Here is a 22335-nt window from a genome sequence, read left to right as displayed (position 1 = left end):
GCCCACAGATCAGGTATAGGTGGCAAGAGACGCAGAGGAATGGAGCAGCGTAACAATGGGGTCTGCTCCGATTCTAATGTGCTTTATTCTCCTCAAAAACAGTCATACCTCATATCATCCCACTGCCTGGCTTGTGCTATCAACTGAAATGCTGAGCATAATGAAGCACTCGGTGGCACTTTTAAACTTAAACCGTATCTGCATATCATTCACAGTCACTTTAAGTATATAAAAGACGGGCCACGGGGCTTTGGGTTATACTGCGTTCAGGGGTAGGTTTACACATCTCGAGAGGCGCTGTAAAATAGCTACCAAGAGAGTAGACTTGGAGTTAGTCTTCCTTGAATCAAATCCAGAACAGTGGCTCTGTTACTAAATTGGGCAATTTACCTAACCTCTCTGTCCCTCAGAATCCAGGGCATGATAACAGAACAACATAATCAAAACTGCATTGTTGGGGCCGGCTCCGTGGCCGAGTGGTTAAGTTCGCGCACTCTGCTGCAGTGGCCCAGGGTTTGGATCCTGGGTGCGGACATGGCACCCCTCGTCAGGCCACGTTGAGGTGGTGTCCCACATCCCACAACTGGAAGGACCTGCAACTAGGATGCACAGCTGTGTACGGGGCGGGGTTGGGGAGATAAAGCAGAAAAACAAAAAAAAGATTGGCAACAGTTGTTAGCCCAGGTGCCAATCTAAAAAGAAAGAAATTGTATTCTTATGAGGACTAAATGCAATAATAGATATCCAAGTGCTTAGAAGAGTGACTAGCACATAAAAAGCACTCAATATATGTCTTTACTGACATGCAAAGGTCAGCAAGATATTCTTAAGTAACTAAAGCAAACTGCAGAAAATATGTATATTCATTTTAAATATTTCAAAAACAGCAACATAAATATATTTTCTAACAGTAAATATATGCATATAATTAGAAAAAGAACTGGAACGATACATTTCACATCGACAATGGTAGCTGCCTCCAAAGAAGGTACTAGATTTGGAGATGGTGGTCAACAGGTACTTTAGTCTTATTTGTAATGTTAAATCTTTTTGTATTATGTATTTCTTTTGCATTTATATATTACTTATGTAGTTAAAATTAGTAAAAAAAAAAGTATTCAGCACATTTTCTTTTGCAGACGTCTTAATTTCATTCTAATCTGATAGCACTGGGATCTTAGGACTCAGTATTCCCAGAAGTTGATCTCAGCCCAGGACACTGTCCAAATCCATGTGACGTCCACCTGCCCCAAGCAGAAGCTGCTCTTTCATTACATCCTTGGAGACTGTCGCCTGCCCTGCTACTTTACTAACTGCCAGATGACTTGGCCTAAATAAGGCCCTATGACTTAGCTTCCAGTTACTATTTTGTTTTGGTTTTGAATCAGATATGGTAATTTAAGATGAAGTTACACAACTTCCTCTCATCTTATGATAGCACTTTGGTTAGGAACCCAACCATGAGCAACTCTCACTCTAAACTCTATTAATAATTGGTTTCTTTATAGCCATCTAAAAGCTGATAAATTTTATACTCCAAGTAGTATTTATGAAGTTTTAGGAAGCTGATTTCTTACCATGTCAGAACAAGTAAAAGATTATCGCTGTTTCCTAATCTTTTAGTTAGGTCTCAGTTTATTGTTGCATGAACTATACATTTCATTTGCTAATCTTTGAAAAATATTAAGAAATTCCTTTTTTACCTCTCTATCTATAAGTGCAGTCTCAAAACTATCTGTATGGCCTTTGAATCACATGTGGTTATTTGTTTAGCGTAGCACTTCTCCAGTGCAGTCTGACATCCAACTTAGCCTTCTTCAGCTTATGGTCAACCTACACTCCTGTTCTCAGAGGGCAACGAGGTCCAAATTCTGTTGTCCATATGTCAGAAATGACTCTTTAGTAATGCACTAGATCACCTTAGAGGTAGTGGCTGTGAGTCAGAAAAAAATGATGTGAGATATCCCAAATTCCATCAAATATCATTTGTAACACTTGTAAGAGTTGCTGATTCTGAGAATATGAAAGGATATAGAATTTAGGGGAAGGTATTTAGCTATCTTATGACTCCTTCAATGTCAGACATCTTTAAAATCTTTAAAATCTGATAGAGAAGATAACTGCATAATCTAAAATTCAAAGAATTATAAAATCTAAGCAATGGACAAACTGGTGGGAACTTCTGTGAGTAGAACTATGAGGTCAGGTGCATACGCTGGGTCTAGGAAGGTGGGATATGTGCATGTCCTCTTCTTGACATTATAGTGTCTTTGACATGACCACAATAAATAAGCTTCCGTGTTGTCATTCAGGGTTTCTTACAAGAACCGAATCACTTTTCTCAGTCGAAAATCTCTGAATATTCGTAATCTCAAGCATGCCAAGTAGGGAACCCCCCAAATTATATATTGTGCTATAATAGCTTCCTTGATTATACAGGAAGAATTCAAATCCTATGCCTTTGGTAGAAAATCACCTCAATTACTGAGATGACAGGTGTTGGCTTCAGTAACGGGAAAGTATCTTTCAACTGTGGAGAAGACTTAGTTATGTACAACATGAGAAGGTTTTCAAAAACAAAGTTCACAATACTTGTAAGTGTAATGTAGTAGACGCATAAGAATTTCTTAAGTACTTGCAAAGACTGTCAGTCACTAATAATAGTACCTAAAAAGGAAATCGAACATAAATCTCTATAAATGCAATTTTAAATGTTTATAGGTGTTTAATTAGCTAAATTTGTAAATAGGAACTAAATATTATTCAAAGATCCCTTGACAGTGATGCAAACCAAATTTAAAACCTTAGGTTAAGTTTGCACATTCCGCTTCGGCGGCCCGGGGTTTGCCGGTTCAGATCCTGGGTGTGGACATGGTACTACTTGGCAAGCCATGCTGTGGTAGGTGTCCCACATATAATGTGGAGGAAGATGGGCATGGATGTTAGCTCAGGGTCAGTCTTCCTCAGCAAAAAGAGGAGGACTGGCAGCAGATGTTAGCTCAGGGCTAATCTTCCTCAAAAACAAAACAAAAACAAAAACTTAAAGAAGTAGGTTTTTGATAATGTAACTTGAACAAATCAAGCATTAATTTTAAAACCAAAATAAATATCCAAATGACTTTTCTGGTGCTCATAAACCCTTCAGTGTCATCAAAAAATTCACAAGCAACAGAGTTTTCAGTGTACCCACATTCTAATGTTTCTAAAGTCTCCTCTAAGTGGAATTCCCTATAGGTCACAGACATAATTACCGTACAGTATTGAAGTAGAACATTACTTCCTGTCCAGAGGAATTCACTCATAACCTAACGTTAATGTCCTGCATTAACAAAAAAAAGCCCTAAGGATCTTGATACCAGAACTGCAGAAACAATATGGTTGGCACATTGTTCAGAACCATAAACACAAAGAATTTTCTGGTCTTAATTCCAGAAATAGCTGTTCATTGTTGAGTTTTACTTTTATAGATGCTGTGACCCCATGATGGATCGTGTTTCCCTCTTGGCTGGTAGATATTTTACGTGAAATCTGTGGCCCACTCTGAAAACTACACAGGAGCTCAAAGCATGCACTTCACATACAAACCACTCGTGCAGCATCTTCTCCTTCCTACTTTATATCCCTCCGTCCTGATTTCTCAGCCTGTTCTTTTAGTCAATTTTACCTTTGCCTAACTATATGGTATCTCCCAATGTATATAATTAGAATTCCATGGTGAACCAGAGCATATTTATAAAATGTAAGAAACCCCTCAGAATACAACTATCTTGTGAAGTTTCCTTGAAAAGAAGCTATATCTCACATTTGGGTTAAAATTGTCTTTTACTTCTAGAAGATCATAATCTACCTTATAGCACGATTGCATGCAAATAAAATTTAAAAGCCAAAATAAAATATAAAGTAGCCCATTTTTCCTAGAAGGGACAGAGAACTACTAAGCTTAAGCTCCTTCTGACAAAATAACTTGTTTTCTATCAAGACAACTTTAGATACCTTCTAGCACTAACGCATACCTCAGTATGACTGAAGCGTCTGGTGACTTCTGTGAATTTATGAAGATGCAGTGAGAAATATGAACCAAGGGGAGTTGCTATTTTGCAACTGAATACCTCCTTCTGAATGTCTTATTGATTTGGCAACAAAAGTCTTAATGGCTTAAACATAGACAGATGCAAACTTGCAGAGACAGGCAATTTAGGTGCAACCTTTTTGAGTAAGAGGACAAATTTTGGCTTTAATGATATGCCAGGAAACAATCAATAAGTATTGATTTCTCGTTGATTAGGCATGTTCATTAAAATTTTCCATAGTGATTTACTGGGCATGTTCACCCTTTAATTAGTGCAGTTCAATAATATTTCATGTTTAAAGTTATTTATTGGAGATTAAAAGTTATTGAAATAATTTGTTCAGGAAAAATAAAAATTGTGAAAGTTTACCAAGAAACTATATCTATATGCATGATAACAAAAGCTTGAAGGGGCAGGCCCAGTGGCACAGCAGTTAAGTTTGCACATTGGCTTCAGCGGCCCGGGGTTCACCGGTTCAGATCCTGGGTGTGGACCTACGCACCGCTCATCAAACCATGCCACATATAAGGTAGAGGAAGATGGGCATAGACGTTAGCTCAGGGCCAGTCTGCCTCAGCAAAAAGAGGAGGATTGGTGGCAGATCTTAGCTTAGGGCTAATCTTCCTCAAAAAAAAAAAAAAAAAGCAAGCAAGCTTGAATCTACTCCAGAATTCTCCCCCGCCCCAATTTAGAACTAAACAACATGACAGCATGGAATAATTACCTCATTGCTCTGTATCTAATGCTCTTGTATAAGACACTCCTGATAATGTAGTGCAAGCATTCACTTTCCTTTTTAATGACTTTCCATTTAATGAATTCTGGTTTCTAATGCTAAATGTGAATGCTTAATGTACTCTCAAGACTGTATCAGAAAATAAATCAGATGCGGTGGTAGGCGTCTTGCCTGGCCTCAGATCCACAGGTATCTGAAAAGATCCACTGCCGTTGAGGGCTCAGGAAAAGGCAAAAAGGACAAAGACAACACACGGTTACAGCCTCAGCAGAAAACAATTTCTTATAGGAGTCCAGTGACCTCAGGAACCTCCTTATCGATGTAAATGTCTGCTTCGTGCTGGCTTTTTTTGTTTTCCCTTACTAAATCTTTAATATTTTAAGCCCCAAAAAACCTTTTGTGGTTTTTCTCATTCTTATCTTTCAATTATGCAACTTAAAAAATTTCTATTTTAAAATATTTCATTTATACAAAAACACATACCATATATGTAAGTCATACAGAAAAAGAAGGGGAAAAAAAAGATACCATGTACCTACCACCAAACCTAAAAAACAAAATTAGTACTTTCCCGGTCATCTCTATGCCCTTGGAGCCTCTGGTTTTTCTCCTAGTTATTCCATAAAAGTATCCCTAAAGAATATATAGATTAATTTTGCTTGCTTTTTAATTTTACATACATGTTAATTAACTGTACATAATATTCTGCCAATCTTTTCATTATGTTGAAAGGTATGGCCAGGATTACTTCACTTTTTACTGCAGCTGTTATGAAGAATGCTGCTGTACATTTTTTAACACGTCTTTTGGTACATATTGGCAAGAGTTTCTAGAGAGCATATATACACGTAGAAGTCAACTTATTGGGCCACTGAATTTGCTCATCTTCCATTTTACTGGATAATACCAAATTGTTTTAAGAAAGTAGTTGTATGACTTTTCCCTTTTGTTCCTACATGCTGGCTACTACATATTACAGTGAAACTTCATCTTTGCCAGTCATTTTATTACCAATGAGGCTGAACATTTATTTATGTTCACCAACCTGTGGGTTTCCTCTTTTTTGAACTGACTACTACGTGTTTTGTTCATTTTTCTATTACGTCAGTTGTGTCTTCCCATGATTGGTGTAAGTTCTTAGTAAATTCTGGACTTTTTTCCTTACTTATATGGGCTACAAATATCTTTTCTCAATTTCTGGCTCCTCTTCCCATGTTCTTTACAATGTCTCAATGATTAGTATTTCTTAATATTACTGTGGTAAAATTTATCAAACTTTTAACGATTTGGAATTTTTGTGTCTTAAGAAATCATACACACGTTCTCCTACATTTTCTTCTGAAGGATTTAAATATTGCCTTTCATATTTAAATTTTTAATCCACTTGGAATCTATTTCATGAATGATATGAGGTCTGATCCAGTTTCACTTTTTTCCATATAAGTGGCCAATTTTCCCAGCACCATTTGTTAGTCCATTCTTTCACCACCAACCTGTAGTGTGCTTTCCATATTATTCTCAAATTGACATGAATGGGTCAGTCTGTTTCCAGACTCTACTCTGTTGCACTGCTCTACTAGTAAATTGCTGAGACTACACCCACTGTCTCAGTCACTATTACCTTATAATAAGTCTTGGCATCTCAAAGAACAAATTCCCTCACCTTGTTCTTCTCAGGAGTACCTTGACTATTCTGGGCCACGTTGTTCTTCCATACAGAAACAACATATCAAGTTCTAAAAAAATAAAACCCCTGTTCAAATTCTGATCAAAATTGTGTAGAATATTATATAGATTAATTTGGCATAATGCATTCTAACAATATTGAGGCTTCCTACTACTTCTAATATATATATATATATATATATATATATATATATATATATATAGGTTTTCTTGAATGTCTTTCCATGGGTCTTGAGCTTCTTTTATTAAATTTACACTGGGCTACCTTATATTTTTTTGTTGCTATTATAAAATGGTAGCTTGTACAAAAATTATATTTTCTGTTCGTTAGAATTGATTGATGTCCAATGATTCTTAGAGCCATCCACCCTGCTAAGTAAGCTCTTATTAATTCTAGTGATCAGTAGACTCTTGAGTTTTTATGTATTCAATTCTATTATCAATGAATAATGATAATTTTGCTTCTTTCTTTTCATTTCTTGTATCTTTTATCTCTTTTACTTGCCTAGTATTGCTAGGACCTTCAGGACAATACTGAAAAGAAATGGTAATAGCACATTTAGTGGTGAAATGTTAAAAAGTCTTCTTAATTTTAAAGGAAATTCTTGATTTTAACATTTCACTGCTTAGTATGTTTGATAGAGACTTTTTTAGCCTCATACATCAGGTTAAGAAAGTTCCTTTGTACCTCTAGTTTAAAAAACTCTTTGTCATGAATAAGTGTTCAACTTTATTAAATGTTTGTCTTTATCTAACAAGATAATTATATACATTTTTCCTCTAGTTTATGTGTGAATTATATGAATTTTCTAACGTTAAACCAACTTTGTGTTCCTCGCATGGACATGAGTTGGTCATGATATGTTATATATATGGAAATATAAATAAATACGTATATATTTAAAGTACATTTCTGGATTCAGCATTTGTCTTTGTGAACAAGTAGATTACTTTTTTTAGTGAAGAGAATCCTGGCCAGCCAATGGGTGTGTACTCTGCTCACCTTAGAGAGGAGGAAGAACTTTATTCCAGAATACAACGGTGTTAGCATAAATTTCATTAAAATGTATTATTAACCCCATCTCCAGCTTGTTTGTTAAATATACAGATCTATACTCCATTAGTTACACTGAAAACCACATTCAAGACAACTGCCAGGGAGTATAATCTCTAACTTATTGCCACTCAATATTTATTAAAAGCTAATTTAAGAACTATAACACTTGTAATGTATAAAAGGAACTTAATAAAACAAAACCCCAACTCCTTTAAGATTTTTATCAACTCTTTACTCAGTAATGCAGATCACACTTCAACTACAGAAGATATTTTTTATACTTAATTGCAATACGGACTTATTCCCAAACAAAACAACAGTCATGACTTCACATGGAACCAATAAACGGATTGCTTTTAATAAAATGAAGAGTGGCAATAAAGTTGTCTATTCAACTTCAAATATTGGTTATAAGATAATCTTTCACGTTCAGAAATTCTTTCTGTAATTATTCAAGAAAATGTTTTAAATCATACTAATAAACTTGTTTGGAGAATAAAAAAAAACCCACAAAAGTTGAATGGGGGACATCTTAAGAATATTCAGTCCATCCTCGCCTATAAATATTCTAAATTATATCTGTAGGTAGCCACAAAAAGAAGAAAAGTTAATATAGGGAAAAAGAAATAAGGAAAATATCCTTACTTGATTAATCCATAAGAAGGCAAGAAAGCAGATAAAAAGACCAAAGAAAGATGCTTTTTGTTAGATTAGAAACAAATAGTAAGATGTTAGATTTAAACTCAACATGGCATAAAATAAATTAAGTACCAACTTTCTAAATGCATCTTAAAACTAAAGACTGAAAAAATTAAAATAATAAGATGGAGAGGCTGATAATAAATAATAAATAACTATATGCTGCTTACAAAAGACACAAAATTTGCAGTAAAAGAATGGAAAAAGATATACCATACAAACACTAACCAAAAGAAAGCTGATATAGCTTTTCAAATATCGAACAAAGTATATAATACGATGAACTACTAGAAATAAAGAGGGACATTTCCTAATGATCAAAGGTCAACCTACCAAGAAGATACGGCAATTCTAAATTGTAATAACCCATTAACGTCACCTCAAACACATAAAGCAAAAACTGACACAACCAAAAGAAGAAAAAGATAAATCCACAATTACACTGTGAGGTTATTTTTTTGAACACATCTCTCCCAGTAACACATTCGAGAAGTTGTGAACATGGTTAACAACTTGACCTGAAATACAAGCTAGGTCACCAGAGAGCTGAGTTCTATCACATCTCCTCCATCTTCTCCCCCAATAATTTACTGCACACCACCATCGAATATGTGTGATGCCCTTAGTCTACACAGTCCACTGTGTAAAAACGTCCTAATACAAGCATCAGTGGATCTACTGTAAGAATGTTATCAATATTAATACCACCGTTTGCTCCAAATCATGATTAGTACCAAGAGTTGTACTTCTCTTGAGCAGATGGTTTGTTTTTATCTTAGGAACACTGTGAATAATGTAATGGACAAGGGTTTCCATTTTCTTCTGGAAACTAGAAAGTTTAGAGCCAAATTAAAGCCCTAGCCTCAGAAATAGTATAAGTATGGTATATATACTTGCAGCATCATTTCTGGTTCTACACGTCCTCATCCTCACTATTCTCCTTTACCTTGCCACTTCCAAGCTACCCTATCCTATCATATAGCGGTGTCTCTCCAAGTTACTTCCAGACAACGCATGAATGAACAAAGTATAACAATTTAAAAATACACAGTGGTAAAAAGGGCAGATACCCTTAACGGCAGTTGGTTACTTCCCCCTGCTCTTCCTGATAAAGACTTTACTTAAATTTCCAAGAAGTGATTCAATTCAGAGAGATCAGATTCCATGCAAACCAATATCCTAACAACTGGGTCACAGCAAGCAAATACCACGTGAATATGGCCTGATGATCACGGCTGACTTAAATATCTAAGCAGGCTCAGAGTTCTGTTTACATGTTCATAAGTCCTGGGTTTGGGACCAAGCATCCTGGGTTCAGGATTCAGGTGCAGACTACCATCTTAGGGATCATCACTTGGGAAATCTGGGACCTACTGCAATAGCCAAATCATTTTGTAGAAAAAGCGTAAGGGAAAGGAGAGGAAACAAGAAGGTATTATTTCCATATCCTTATGCTCCTTTCTCCAGGATATTCTTAAATTCCCTGAAAAGTAACTAAGAAATATTCTTATTTTTAAAGACAACCAGAAGTAAGTAAGTAATTCCAGCCACAATCTATTCTGAAAGTCTAGACTTTCCTACAATCTGCCATCTTGCAACTTAAGTCTTTTTTCTTCTTGCTTAGTTCTCATTACAGCTAAGGAATAGTAAGTAACTAAAGGAACTAAGGATAAAATGCTTTATATAATCGTCCATGTTCACACTTTGGGGAAAATAACATGCAGTGCTATTCAACTGGTGGCCTACTGGCTGAGTAGATGAGTGTGAGAAAGCAGCAGAATTTGGTAGTAATATCCAAACTTCACAGGGATCCGTGGACTACATTTACAAACTATAAGTGACACAGTTCATTATGCCTCAAAACTGCTAATGGGTCACAATGCTAACAGAATTAAATATAAACTTTTCTTCAGGCATTCAAAGCCTACATTTACTCCAAGAATACCCCATGGTACACCTTTAACATAAGGTCCATAAATCAGGAAAAATGATTCTAATTTTATTCATTTTTTTCTCTTCTTCAAACTCCCATCTCTTAAAATGTTTATATCATCTATTTATTTGTCTCCTATCAAACCCTTTATCTTCCTCACCCTTGATCCAGCCACTCTACACATCATATACCTTGTTGGATACTTGGCAGGGACAAACACCCTTGTTTCTACCTAGTAGCCACGCTTCCTCTTGCAAGTTAGTGCGCTACCAGGCTTTCAGTATTCAAAATAACTTTTTAAAAGTATGTATTTACTTCTGACCTCTCAGGGTAGTAAAATCCTAATCTGCCTTCATATGCAACTTCCACCTGGCAGTCCTAGTCTTTCTTTCAGTATCTCTGTGGAATATACATAATCTTTCTTTAACAAAACAGCCTTTAAAAGATCTGAAGCTGAAAACAGTATTATCATAAGGATCCTGGAATATGTGGAAGCTTAGGAACAGCATGTTGTTTAAGTGACTTTTCCAGGGAATCTAATCAAACTAAGACTACAACCATTCTTCCCGCCAAGATTTCTATAACATGCCTGTTTTCTGCTCTTGTTCTAATCCTAACTTAGCTAGCTGGACAGCCACAGACTCTCGTCACTTCAGGGCCCTTGGATACAAAGTAGAGAACTCATACAGACCAGCATTACTCAGGCATTAAGAAATGACAAACATGAAACATGGCAGTACAGCAAAATTATCATTTTTCACATCCTGGAATACATGTAAAATAATATTTGACTAGCACACAGGTGTAAACCAGAAGGGATTCAGGGTTTGTTATGGCTCTTGGTGAAAAAAATGTTATATTTGCTTTATGTTATTATGATAAGAAAAATGTATTAGAATATATTAAATAATGAATTTGCATATATAATCTATCAAAATTTTAATAAGATACTTAAGTGAGCTTAGTTTACAGATAAAACCATACAAATAGTGCTCAAATACAACCTTGTGGTAAATTTTCGCATGGTTTGAAAAATGGTTTTATCATTCTAAAAACATACAATAATTCAATTATCGAGAGTCACCTAATCAGTCCAGCCCCAGCTGGGACACTGTCCTGGAAGAGCATTCACATGAGTCCATGTGAAAAAAACGGCTGCTTACATGCTCTTCCTGTCCTCCTCTTTCCTTTCTGCCTCCTTCCGTCTCCCTTTCCTTTCTTTCTCTTTCTTTCACTACTTGATTCTAACATAGTTTTTCATTGCCCCAAACTGATAATCCTTTTGCTTCACCCAGCTGCCTCAAGGACTAAATATATGCTAAACCACTCATCCTATCAATAAAACACTCCAGTGCTTGGAAAGCAAATCAGAACTGGATGGTCCACAGGGGGCAGGGCAGCAGTGCACTGCATCTCAGGGGCGGGGACTCTCGGGACCGACTGCAGCCCCGGTACCCATCCTGCTGCAAGGAGGCGTGTGTGGGGGGAGCTTTCAATGATGAATGGCCTGTATTGGGTCCGTAGCTTTACTTCCTTTTCTAAACCTCTAGGACTTCAGCGTTCCCTAGCAACAGAAGCGAAGGATCAATTTAGAAAAGTGCTTTCCAGAGCATTCCTATCTAGCTACTGGCCAAGCCATTTTAGTTTCTGTGATCAAGCAACTGAAATTCAAGGAGATTTATCACTGACTTGCCTCCGAAGCAAAACTGGAGGAGCACCACTTGATATGTATGCTACTAATGTCTGAGATGACTGATTCCACATCCACTGCACAAGCAAGGCTTGGTTTCAGTAAGAATTAGTAGTCTCTGCATCTCACTGTGAACCGACACTGTTGCTAGGGAAACTGATAATTATGTGACAAAATGGAGGGTGTAGAACAGAAAAAGGGTTCAGAAGAAATGTGGGGTTTTGATCCAAATTAGCATGTTAATAGTATAGTTTATTGATCTTCTATAGTCACATAATTTAATAAATACCATTAATTACATGTTCAACAAGATACAGATTTCTGAGCTGAAAGAAATGAATGAATTGGACTCTGGAAAGCTCCTGGTTACTGATCACACTTTGTGCATGCCACAGCAGGAACACATATTTATTATAAACTGCAATTAATTCTAAGAATTAAAAATATTCAAAAGGTGAAAAAAACACTGATTTGATTTGACATCTTTCCTTAGAAATCAATCTTATAGAGTTCCAGATATAAAAATTGTAATTCTATGAAAGTTGTAATAAAATTGCTTTTTGTCACCTCATAGACTAAGTCATAAAGCCTCAAAACACTCCTTAGGGTAGGGTGCCCTTTCTTTCTTCGGGAAGAAAGGCCCCGGGCCATGGTTCCTCATAAAGCTTTGTTTAATTTTCTCTTGCTATTCTGTCTCATGTGAATTTAATTCGTTCTCTGGCCAGACGAACCCACATTTGGGAAGAGGAAATGTCCTCCTCCCCTACAGTCCTGGCGTAGCTGGCAGGATAAAATTTCACTGGCTGGACATTGCTTGCTCCTGGACTGCTGTGGCCGAGAGATCCCGGACCCCTGACGAGAGCCGGCAAGAGGTAAGAGTTCTTACCACGTCGGTCTCCCGGATCTCTGCCTGCAGGCTCCAATGGAAGCAAGAGTGGTGAGATTTTGCTCTTCTGAATTTAGATTAGCAGGAGAAAATGTTGGTGAGGCTAGCTTCTTGGATTCAGCGACTCTAGGATTTGAGTACTCCCTGGTTGTAGATCCTTTTCCTCCCAGAGATAGACTTTTCCTTGTCTCTGTCTTTTTGTTTGTCATAAGACACAGGCATCTCTATAAGCCTGTTGTCTGGGCTCAACCTTTGTTGCTTGTCTTTACTTTCTTAGGCTATTTTTGGGAGTGAATTTTCTGGATCTCTTTTGGGGACGCCTCTTTGTTCTTGGTTAAGCTTTGGTTGAGTCGCTGTTAAGATCCTATTCGTCAATTCGGCCAGACGATGGATCATTTAAATTCGGAAAACTTCTAAACTGGGGAGAAAATTGTGAGAGCTCTCATCATAATTTTTATTGGTATCTATGAAAAAAGCCAAATTAAAAAGGAAACACAAGAAAATGGTAACTAGGTTTAAACCCTGACTAAGGTTATAATTGAATTGGTGAAATGTAAAGGTCTAAGTGTTGACAAGATTGTAAAGGTTGGAATGCTTGAGCTGATTTTCTTTATAAAGAGGTTATATCAACTGCCTGAGTATGTTTTAAAATGTCTGCCTAGGAATATTTCCTTATGCAATATTATAAGACTAAGACCTGTTGAGTCCTGGCCATGGGTCCTGTCGCCATGCTGCAGCTCTTCACTGCCCACAGGCCCTGTCCCCATGCTATTTGAATAGAGGAGTGCTGCTTCGAGACCTTGAGCCCAGGAAGTCTTTCTTTTGATTCCTTGGCTTGCTGAGCCCGCTTGCTTCACCAGCTTGTCAGCTGAAGTTGTAGTCTTCCTTGTGCCTTTCTCTTTTTCAAGGATGGATCTAGATTCACTGCTCCATCGGGAACCTTCTCGGACAGCTGTATGAATCCATGTTTGCTGCCCATGGCTACTCTATGGGGCAAGGCGTGGCATTCAGCCTGAAGAGAATCAGTACCTTAAGCCTGAGGGTGATGGAAAATGAATTAATCCATTCCTTCCTGACTCTATCTCTAATAGACAAATTTTACATGGGCACGCGTCGGCCACTTAAGTCTTTAGGACGGCCGCCAATCTCCAAGACTCCCGTGGAAGGTTTCTTTTCCTAAGGCTGGATTGGGATCCCTTCCTCTGGCACCTGATCACTCTCTGAACTGCGGGAAAGTCCCAATCGGGACTCCAGTTCAAGGAAAGTACCAAACTCTAAACTTTGGTTGAGTATGGGAACCCCTTCTTGGGAGAATGGCTCCAGGATGCAATTGGGTAGAATGTCCCCCAGACCGGCGGAAAAATTCTTCACTGTTTTTCTCTGTTCTTTTATCTTTGGGACAATTCACCTGACACTTATGACTGCCAGGCATAATAGGGAAGGTATACAAGGGATGCAATGCAGGGGGACCACCCCCCCCCCCATTGTCCCCTGTTGTAGGAACCTCACAGGCAGAATGGGTAAAATGCTGCCCTTGGTTCGGGAGATTTTCAAGGTAATGGACCCTTTTCCTTCCTCTCTCTTAAAGTGACAGTGACCATTTTTTTGGCTCCTTTTGAGCTTTGCAATAGAGAAACAAGGAAATCTTTAAAGTGTCAAAGGCTCCACTCCTGGGAGCCCCCTCTCTGGTTTCCTGGCCTGATCACCCCGGCGACCACGTGGGGTGCCCTCTCTTGGCGATTGACTCGTTAAGCATTTTAGGTGGCCTACTGAGTTGGTTATGAGGATAGGAGACCTGTGGTTTATTCTGGGAACTGTCCTGATGGTGTTGTGTGCCCCGGCACGGGAACTGCTGTGTGACCTCTATCTCGATAACCCTTGGGGAAGAGACCATGAGGGTGAGGCCTGATCTCTTTTCCTTTGTTCTCCAGGCCTTTGCCTCCTGCTTCCCTGCCTGGCTCACCTGTGCTGGCTCAGGGGCTAAGTGCCCTGGGCTAAGTGGGATTTGACTAGATCTTACAACTATGTTGATGCCTGCAGTCAGGCACCTTTGCACCCTTTCTCTGGCCTTGTCAGTTGGACACCAGCCTTACTGCCTTAACCCAGAGACTCACCCCCTGGGTGCATTTTAACTAGTTGGAAATGCTTTCAGTTGGATGGGTTATGTCCCAGAAACTCCAGCTTGGAGAAAACTTGAGGAGTTTCTCTGTGCCTTTGTGATGTAGTTGGACAGGTATGTCAATCTAGAACGTCATTAAGTTAAACCCAGTAACTTAGATATATATAGAACACTTCATCCAAAAACAACAGGTTACACATTCTTCTCAAGTGCACATGGAACATTCTCAAGGACTGACCATATTTTGGGAAACAAAGCAAGCATCAATAAATACAAGAGAGTTGAAATAATATCAAGCATCTTTTCTGATCATAATGCTATTAAACTAGAAATCAACTACAAGAAAAAAGCAGAGAAAGGTGCAAAAATGTGGAGACTAAACAACACGCTTCTCAACAAACAATGGATTATTGAAGAAATTAAAGAAAAAATCAAATATTATCTGGAGACAAATGAAAATGAGAACACAACATACCAAATCATTTGGGATGCAGCAAAAGCAGTCCTAAGAGGGAAATTCATTGCAATACAGGCTCACCTCACTAAACAAGAAAAAGTTCACATAAGCAACCTCAAACGACACCTAACAGAATTAGAAAAAGAAGAATAAACAAAGCCCAGAGTCAGTAGAAGGAGGGAAATAATAAAAATAAGAGCAGAAATAAACGATATTGAAACAAAAAAGACAGTAGAAAGGATCAATGAAACAAAGAGTTGGTTCTTCGAAAAAATTAACAAAATCGACAAACCCTTAGCCAGACTCACCAAGAAAAGAAGAGAGAAATCTCAAATAAATAAAATTAGGAATGAGAGAGGAGAAATCACAACAGATACCAATGAAATACAAGGGATCATAAGAGAATACTATGAAAAACTATATGCCAACAAATTGAACAACCTAGAAGAAATGGACAAATTCCTAGACTCCTACAACCTCCCCAACTGAATCAGGAAGAAATGGAGAATCTGAATAGGCCAATCACAAGTAAGGAAAGAGAAACAGTAATCAAAAACCTCCCCAAAAATAAGAGTCCAGGACCAGATGGCTTCTCTGGAGAATTCTACCAAACCTTCAAAGAAGATTTAAAACCTATCCTTCTCAAACTATTCCAGAAATTGAGGAAGATGGAGCACTCCCTAACACATTCTATGAAGCCAACATCACTCTGATCCCCAAACCTGACAAGGACAACACAAAGAAGGAAAACTACAGGCCGATATCACTGATGAACATAGATGCAAAAATCCTCAACAAAATTCTGGCAAACCGAATACAGCAATACATCAAAAAGATTATACACCATGACCAAGTGGGTTTTATACCAGGGACACAGGGATGGTTCAACATCCACAAGTCAATCAACGTGATACACTACATTAACAAAACGAGAAACAAAAACCACATGATCATCTCAATAGATGCAGAGAAAGCATTTGACAAGATCCAACATCCATTTATGATAAAAACCCTCAATAAAACGGGTATAGAAGGAAAGTACCTCAACATAAGAAAGGCCATATATGACAAACCCACAGCCAACATCATACTCAATGGACAAAAACTGAAAGCCATCCCTCTGAGGACAGGAACAAGACAAGGGTGCCCACTTTCACCACACCTATTCAACATAGCACTGGAGGTGTTGGCCAGAGCAATTCGGCAGGAAAAAGAAATAAAAGGAATCCAAATAGGTAATGAGAAGTAAAACTCTCGCTGTTTGCAGACGACATGATCTTATATATAGAAAACCCCAAAGAATCCATAGAAAAACTATTAGAAACAATCAACAACTACAGCAAAGTAGCAGGGTATAAAATCAACATACATAAATCAGTAGTATTTCTATACACTAACAATGAACTAACAGAAAAAGAACTCAAGAACTCAATACCATTCACAATCGCAACGAAAAGAATAAAATACCTTGGGGTAAATTTAACCAAGGAAGTGAAGGATTTATACAATGAAAACTACAAGACTTTCTTGAAAGAAACTGACGATGACATAAAGAGATGGAAAGACATTCCATGCACATGGATTGGAAGAATAAACATAGTCAAAATGTCCATACTACCTAAAGCAATATACAGATTCAATGCTATCCCAATCAGAATCCCAAGGACATTCTTTACAGAAATTGAACAAAGAATCCTAAAATTCATATGGGGCAACAAAAGACCGCGAATTGCTAAAGCAATCCTGAGTAAGAAAAACAAAGCCGGAGGAATCACAATCCCTGATTTCAAAACATACTACAAAGCTACAGTGATCAAAACAGCATGGTACTGGTACAAAAACAGGTCCACAGATCAATGGAACAGAATTGAAAGCCCAGAGATAAAACCACACATCTACGGACAGCTAATCTTCGACAAAGGAGCAGAGGGCCTACATTGGAGAAAAGAAAGTCTCTTCAACAAATGGTGCTGAGAAAACTGGACAGCCACATGCAAAAGATTGAAAATTGACCATTCTTTTTCACCACACCCCAAAATAAACTCAAAATGGATCAAAGACCTAAAGATTAGGCCTGAAACAATAAGTCTTCTAGAAGAGAATATAGGCAGTACACTCTTTGACATCAGTTTCAAAAGAATCTTTTTGGACACTATAACTCTTCAGTTGAGGGAAACAATAGAAAGAATAAACAAATGGGACTTCATTAGACTAAAGAGCTCTTCAAGGCAAGGGAAAACAGGATTGAAACAAAAAAACAGCCCACTAATTGGGAAAAAATATTTACAAGCCACTTATCCGACAAAGGGTTAATCTCCATAATATACAAAGAACTCACACAACTTAATAACAAAAAAACAAACAACCCAATCAAAAAATGGGCAGAGGACATGAACAGACATTTCTCAAAAGAAGATATAAGCATGGACAATAGACACATGAAAAGATGTTCATCATCGCTAATCATCAGGGAAATGCAAATCAAAACTACACTAAGATATCACCTTACACCCGTTAGATTGGCAAAAACATCCAAAACCAAGAGCGACAAATGTTGGAGAGGTTGTGGAGAAAAAGGAACCCTCATACACTGCTGGTAGGAATGCAAACTGGTACAGCCACTATGGAAAACAGTATGGAGATTTCTCAAAAAGTTAAAAATAGAAATACCCTATGACCCAGCCATCCCATTACTGGGTATCTATCCTAAGAACCTGAAATCAGAAATCCCAAGAGTCCCTTGCACCCCTATGTTCATCGAAGCATTATTTACAATAGCCAAGACGTGGAACCAGCCTACATGCCCAGAAACTGATGATTGGATAAAGAAGATATGGTATACATACACAATGGAATACTACTCAGCCATAAAAAAGACAAAATTGGCCCATTCGCAGTAACATGGATGGACCTCGAGGGTATTATGTTAAGCGAAATAAGCCAGTCAGAGAAAGATGAACTCTATATGACTCCACTCATAGGTGGAAGTTAATGTATTGACAAGGAGAACTGATCGGTGGTTACCAGGGAAAAGGGGGGGTGGGGGGAGGGCACAAAGGGGGAAGTGGTGTACCCACAACATGACTAACAACAATGTACAACTGAAATCTCACAAGGTTGTAATCTACCATAATATTAATTAAAAAAAAAACACTCCTTAGGGTAAGGAAAAAAGCAGTATTACTATTTTTATATTATACATAGTAAAAGCAACCCGGGGAAATTGAAAGACCTTCCTTAAGTCACACAGCTCTTCAGTTAGTAGTAATGCTGGTGCTAAATACTCCTCTACAAGCTGCCCAGGGGCTGTTATTTACAGATTATATCTTATTAAGGGAAAACTCACCTAAAGGATCTAACCTTGGAACTCAAATCTCTAAATATCACTTGAATTTTAAATGAAGATTTCCCAAACTTTTCATTTCTAACGGCTAAGAGCTTAGTTCTAAAAGTTAATGATATGATATAAACACTTGTTTATCAGGAAAATCTCGAAGACATTTTACTATGTGAGAAAGCTCATCAAAGAATTAAACAGCTCGTTAGTGAACGGAGTTTGCTGCGTGTCAGATCACTGCCTGTGTGCTGTCAGCGCGATCAGCGCAAGGCTGCTGCTCACTACTCTTTTAGGTTCACTTCTTCCAAGGACTGGTAGATACATATTTTAAAGATGAAACCAAACGTTTTATATCCTCCTGTGTACTTATCTTTATAAATTCCTAAACATTTTATAATTCATAAACATACCATAGATATTAAAACATTCATTCACCTTCATATGCACACAATCTATGTATGAGTGTGTGTCTGCGCAAGAAAATAAGTGATTAATTTATGGTTGGTGTTTGAAAGAAGATCACCATTTAAAATAGAAACTGTTTCTAGTGTTTTGGTCTTACTTGGTCTTTGACAGGAAAGGACGAGAAGTATACACGGGACACCAAGGTGAAAGCACAAAACTGTACAGAACTTCTTGACTCAACAAATCTCAACTACTAGAAGTAGCAGTCAGCCTGCTGATGTTATGAAAAAGATCTTCATTCTAGAGATTTAAAAATTTTAAGTCTTACTCATTAAGACATAAGCAGTGTAGCTGACCCTAGATGGGATGAACTATCATTTTAAAGTAGTTTATTAAGGCTATTTATACTAAGATAATGTTTGGCTTGTGTTAAGTTGGAATTTTGTTATTTCTTTACATCACAGCATCTGTTTTGGTTAGGACAGAGCTAAATGATAAGCCCTTTCTTCTTTACACAGCAGGAAGGATTTTTCAACTTTTAAATTTCTGGGTAAGAAAAAGAAGAATGTAAGGCCAAATTTTATAGTCATTAAAAACAATTTTTGTGGTTAAACAAACCTCGACTTAGGCCATCTTGACAAGACGTCTGCCTGACATCCAAGTTCTCCACGGCCTCTCCCTTAGAGACCTCGCCAAGAGACGTTCTCCTCTCAAAGATGTTGTTGTTATTGTTCACTTGAGTCCCATTTTGCTTCAGTAGCCTGAACACCTCAGCTTCCAAATCTCTTATCTAACAAAGAAGAAATCCATCCATGAAACTCTAAACCAGCCTCCTCTCGAGGTACTAGGGAAAACTATCCTATGAGCACAAAACTCACCCGGACTTGCAGGCCTTGAACTTCCACAAGATGAGCTTTTTCCAAATCTTCTATTTTCTTTCTTTCCGCTTCCTGTCTTTTGATGAAATCAAGTTCTCTTAAGAAGAAAATAATAGATCTGATTGCATCAAACATTCACTAAATGAGGAAACATGAAAGTTCTTATCCGAATAAATAAACTGCACAGTGGAATAAATAACTGGACAGTTGTTTAAATAAGCAAGACTCAATCACAGAGTAAAGGTATATAGTAATGAAGGCAAAGAAAACATTTTTAATGGATCACAAAATAAATAAAAATACTTTGATTCTGCTTACTGTGATTTTCATTTGTAGCTCCTGATTCTAGAGCTCCTGCACATATTTAAGATAGGAGCTAATGAACTAATGACTCACCTTGGGTAATTTAGTGGAGATAATTACATGTGAGGTAGATATAATTCAACGTTTACAAAGTCATTTACCTAATAAACTGATGGAACTAGATGGCAAGAGTTTAAAAAAGATAATTATAATAAGATTGCTTCCTTTGAACAACAGTGGAGAGGGGCTGGGTGGGTCAGCAATCACTTACACACCTCAGGATAATACGGGGAGAAGGAGAAAAATCTCCACTTTGAGAGCCTGGAATACAATATGCAAACTGAGCAAAATTTATTATAAAATTACCATATGAAATAAAGTTAGGTATGATATTTTTCGCAAGAAGAGTTAAAATAGTGATATATGAAATTTATGGTCACAAAGAGCAATTTCCCCCTTTTAAACAATAAACTTTACAGCAATCTCTTGTAAATATTAAAAATGTTATTTCCATGATAGGAAATAATTGAGACATGGAGAACCTGACATATATGCTTAGCTTCTAAGGCTTGGCATGGAAAACCAGAAGAGGTCCTGGCACTACTTTTTACTGTTCTAGCTAGCCAGAAGTAACTGATGGAAAAAATCTGGTAAAAATCTTCCTGGTCAGTCTCCCTGAAATTACACCAAGAGCCCACAGATGGAAGCAAAGCGGCACGAGCTCAGCAAGAACTGCTGAAACTCAAAAGCAGAGTGTGGCGAGGGTCTCTCCCACTGCAGTGACCTGAGGCCCTTGGGATTCTCTCAACAGCTGAGAAAAGGAAAGCAGCAGGGCAGAGGGTCTTGCTCGTCAATATTTACATGATCTGTAGGGGAAAATTCTGCAGTTATTGATTCTCAGAATAAAGACAGAAGCAACCTCATCAAGGCCCCAACTGCTGCTTTGCAACATACTATGTCCAACAGTCATTTTGCCTGACTTCAGCTGGGCTTTTTGCTTCCAACTCACAGAGGTGCTTCAAAAAGGAAAGGTATTCAGGGGCTGGCCCTGTGGCCGAGTGGTTAAGTTCGTGCGCTCAGCTGCAGGTGGCCCAGTGTTTTGTTGGTTTGAATCCTGGGCGTGGACATGGCACTGCTCATCAAAACACGCTGAGGCAGCGTCCCACGTGCCACAACTAGAAGGACCCACAACAAAGAATATACAACTATGTACCAGGGGGCTTTGGGGAGAAAAAGGAAAAAAATAAAATCTTTAAAAAAAAAAAAAAAAAGGAAAGGTATTCAAATGTTTTAATAGCTACTATCAATGATTAACTATCAAAATAAATAAATAAAACAAAAGGTAACTGGTTGCCAAAAAGTTGTAAAATAAACAAAATATAATCTCATATGCAAAAGTGATAGAAGTGATTTCCAAAACTTAATGTCTATTTACGCTTTAACTATGCTTCCTAGAGGGATAACTCTGAGGTCATCTCTTCTATTCCAATAGATATTAGAAAATTACAGGATATAAACCTTCTTTAGACGCATACAACTATTCTTTAGTCATTAGAAGGTGCTTACTTTTGTTGAAAATCCTTGATCAATTTCTTTGCCTTGTTGTATTTCTTTTCCAAGGCCTGATACTGGCTTTGAGTCTCTTTGAGGTGTTCGTTCACTGTGTGGCATAACGTTTGAGCCTCGATCCAGTAGCTCTCCAACTTTAACATTCTTTCTTTATTCTCTTCTATATTCTGTTGGAGCTGGGTTTTTTCTAGTTCCCACCTCACTTTCTCATTTTCTGCTGCTTGCAGCTGGATAAAGCAAACGTCAAAGCAAGAATAATCTGGGTACTCCTGCAGCAAAAATCCCTCATATTTTTACAGCATGTTTTAGATTAAATTCCACTGTTACATATACTTAATCATCAAACAACTTGAGATAAGAAGAGCAAGTATTTCAACATTCAAAGATTATAAAATGGGGCCTTAAAAAGTAAAACGCTTTGTCCAAGGCCACACATCTGGTAAATGATAAAACTTGAATTTGATTCCAACTCCCATGATCTTTCCATTACACCAGGTGGTCTGAAATTCT

The 22335-nt window shown here is 37.7% G+C and overlaps 1 protein-coding gene across 26 annotated transcripts in view; it reads right to left on the bottom strand.

The window, feature by feature from the left end:
• The window catches only part of PPP1R9A (protein phosphatase 1 regulatory subunit 9A), a 314168-nt gene that overhangs the window by 39082 nt on the left and 252751 nt on the right, over window positions 1-22335 (bottom strand). For all 26 annotated transcript variants that reach the window (XM_023639218.2, XM_023639228.2, XM_023639222.2 and 23 more), the window contains 3 exons: window positions 21823-22052; window positions 19954-20050; window positions 19694-19865 (listed from right to left, as the gene is read on the bottom strand). In XM_023639218.2, coding sequence (XP_023494986.1) covers window positions 19694-19865; window positions 19954-20050; window positions 21823-22052 — 499 coding nt within the window. The remainder of the gene's footprint in view (window positions 1-19693; window positions 19866-19953; window positions 20051-21822; window positions 22053-22335) is intronic.

Source organism: Equus caballus, chromosome 4 (assembly GCF_041296265.1).
Source record: "Equus caballus isolate H_3958 breed thoroughbred chromosome 4, TB-T2T, whole genome shotgun sequence".
NCBI lineage: Eukaryota > Metazoa > Chordata > Mammalia > Perissodactyla > Equidae > Equus > Equus caballus.
This window is presented reverse-complemented; position numbering and strand designations above follow the sequence as displayed.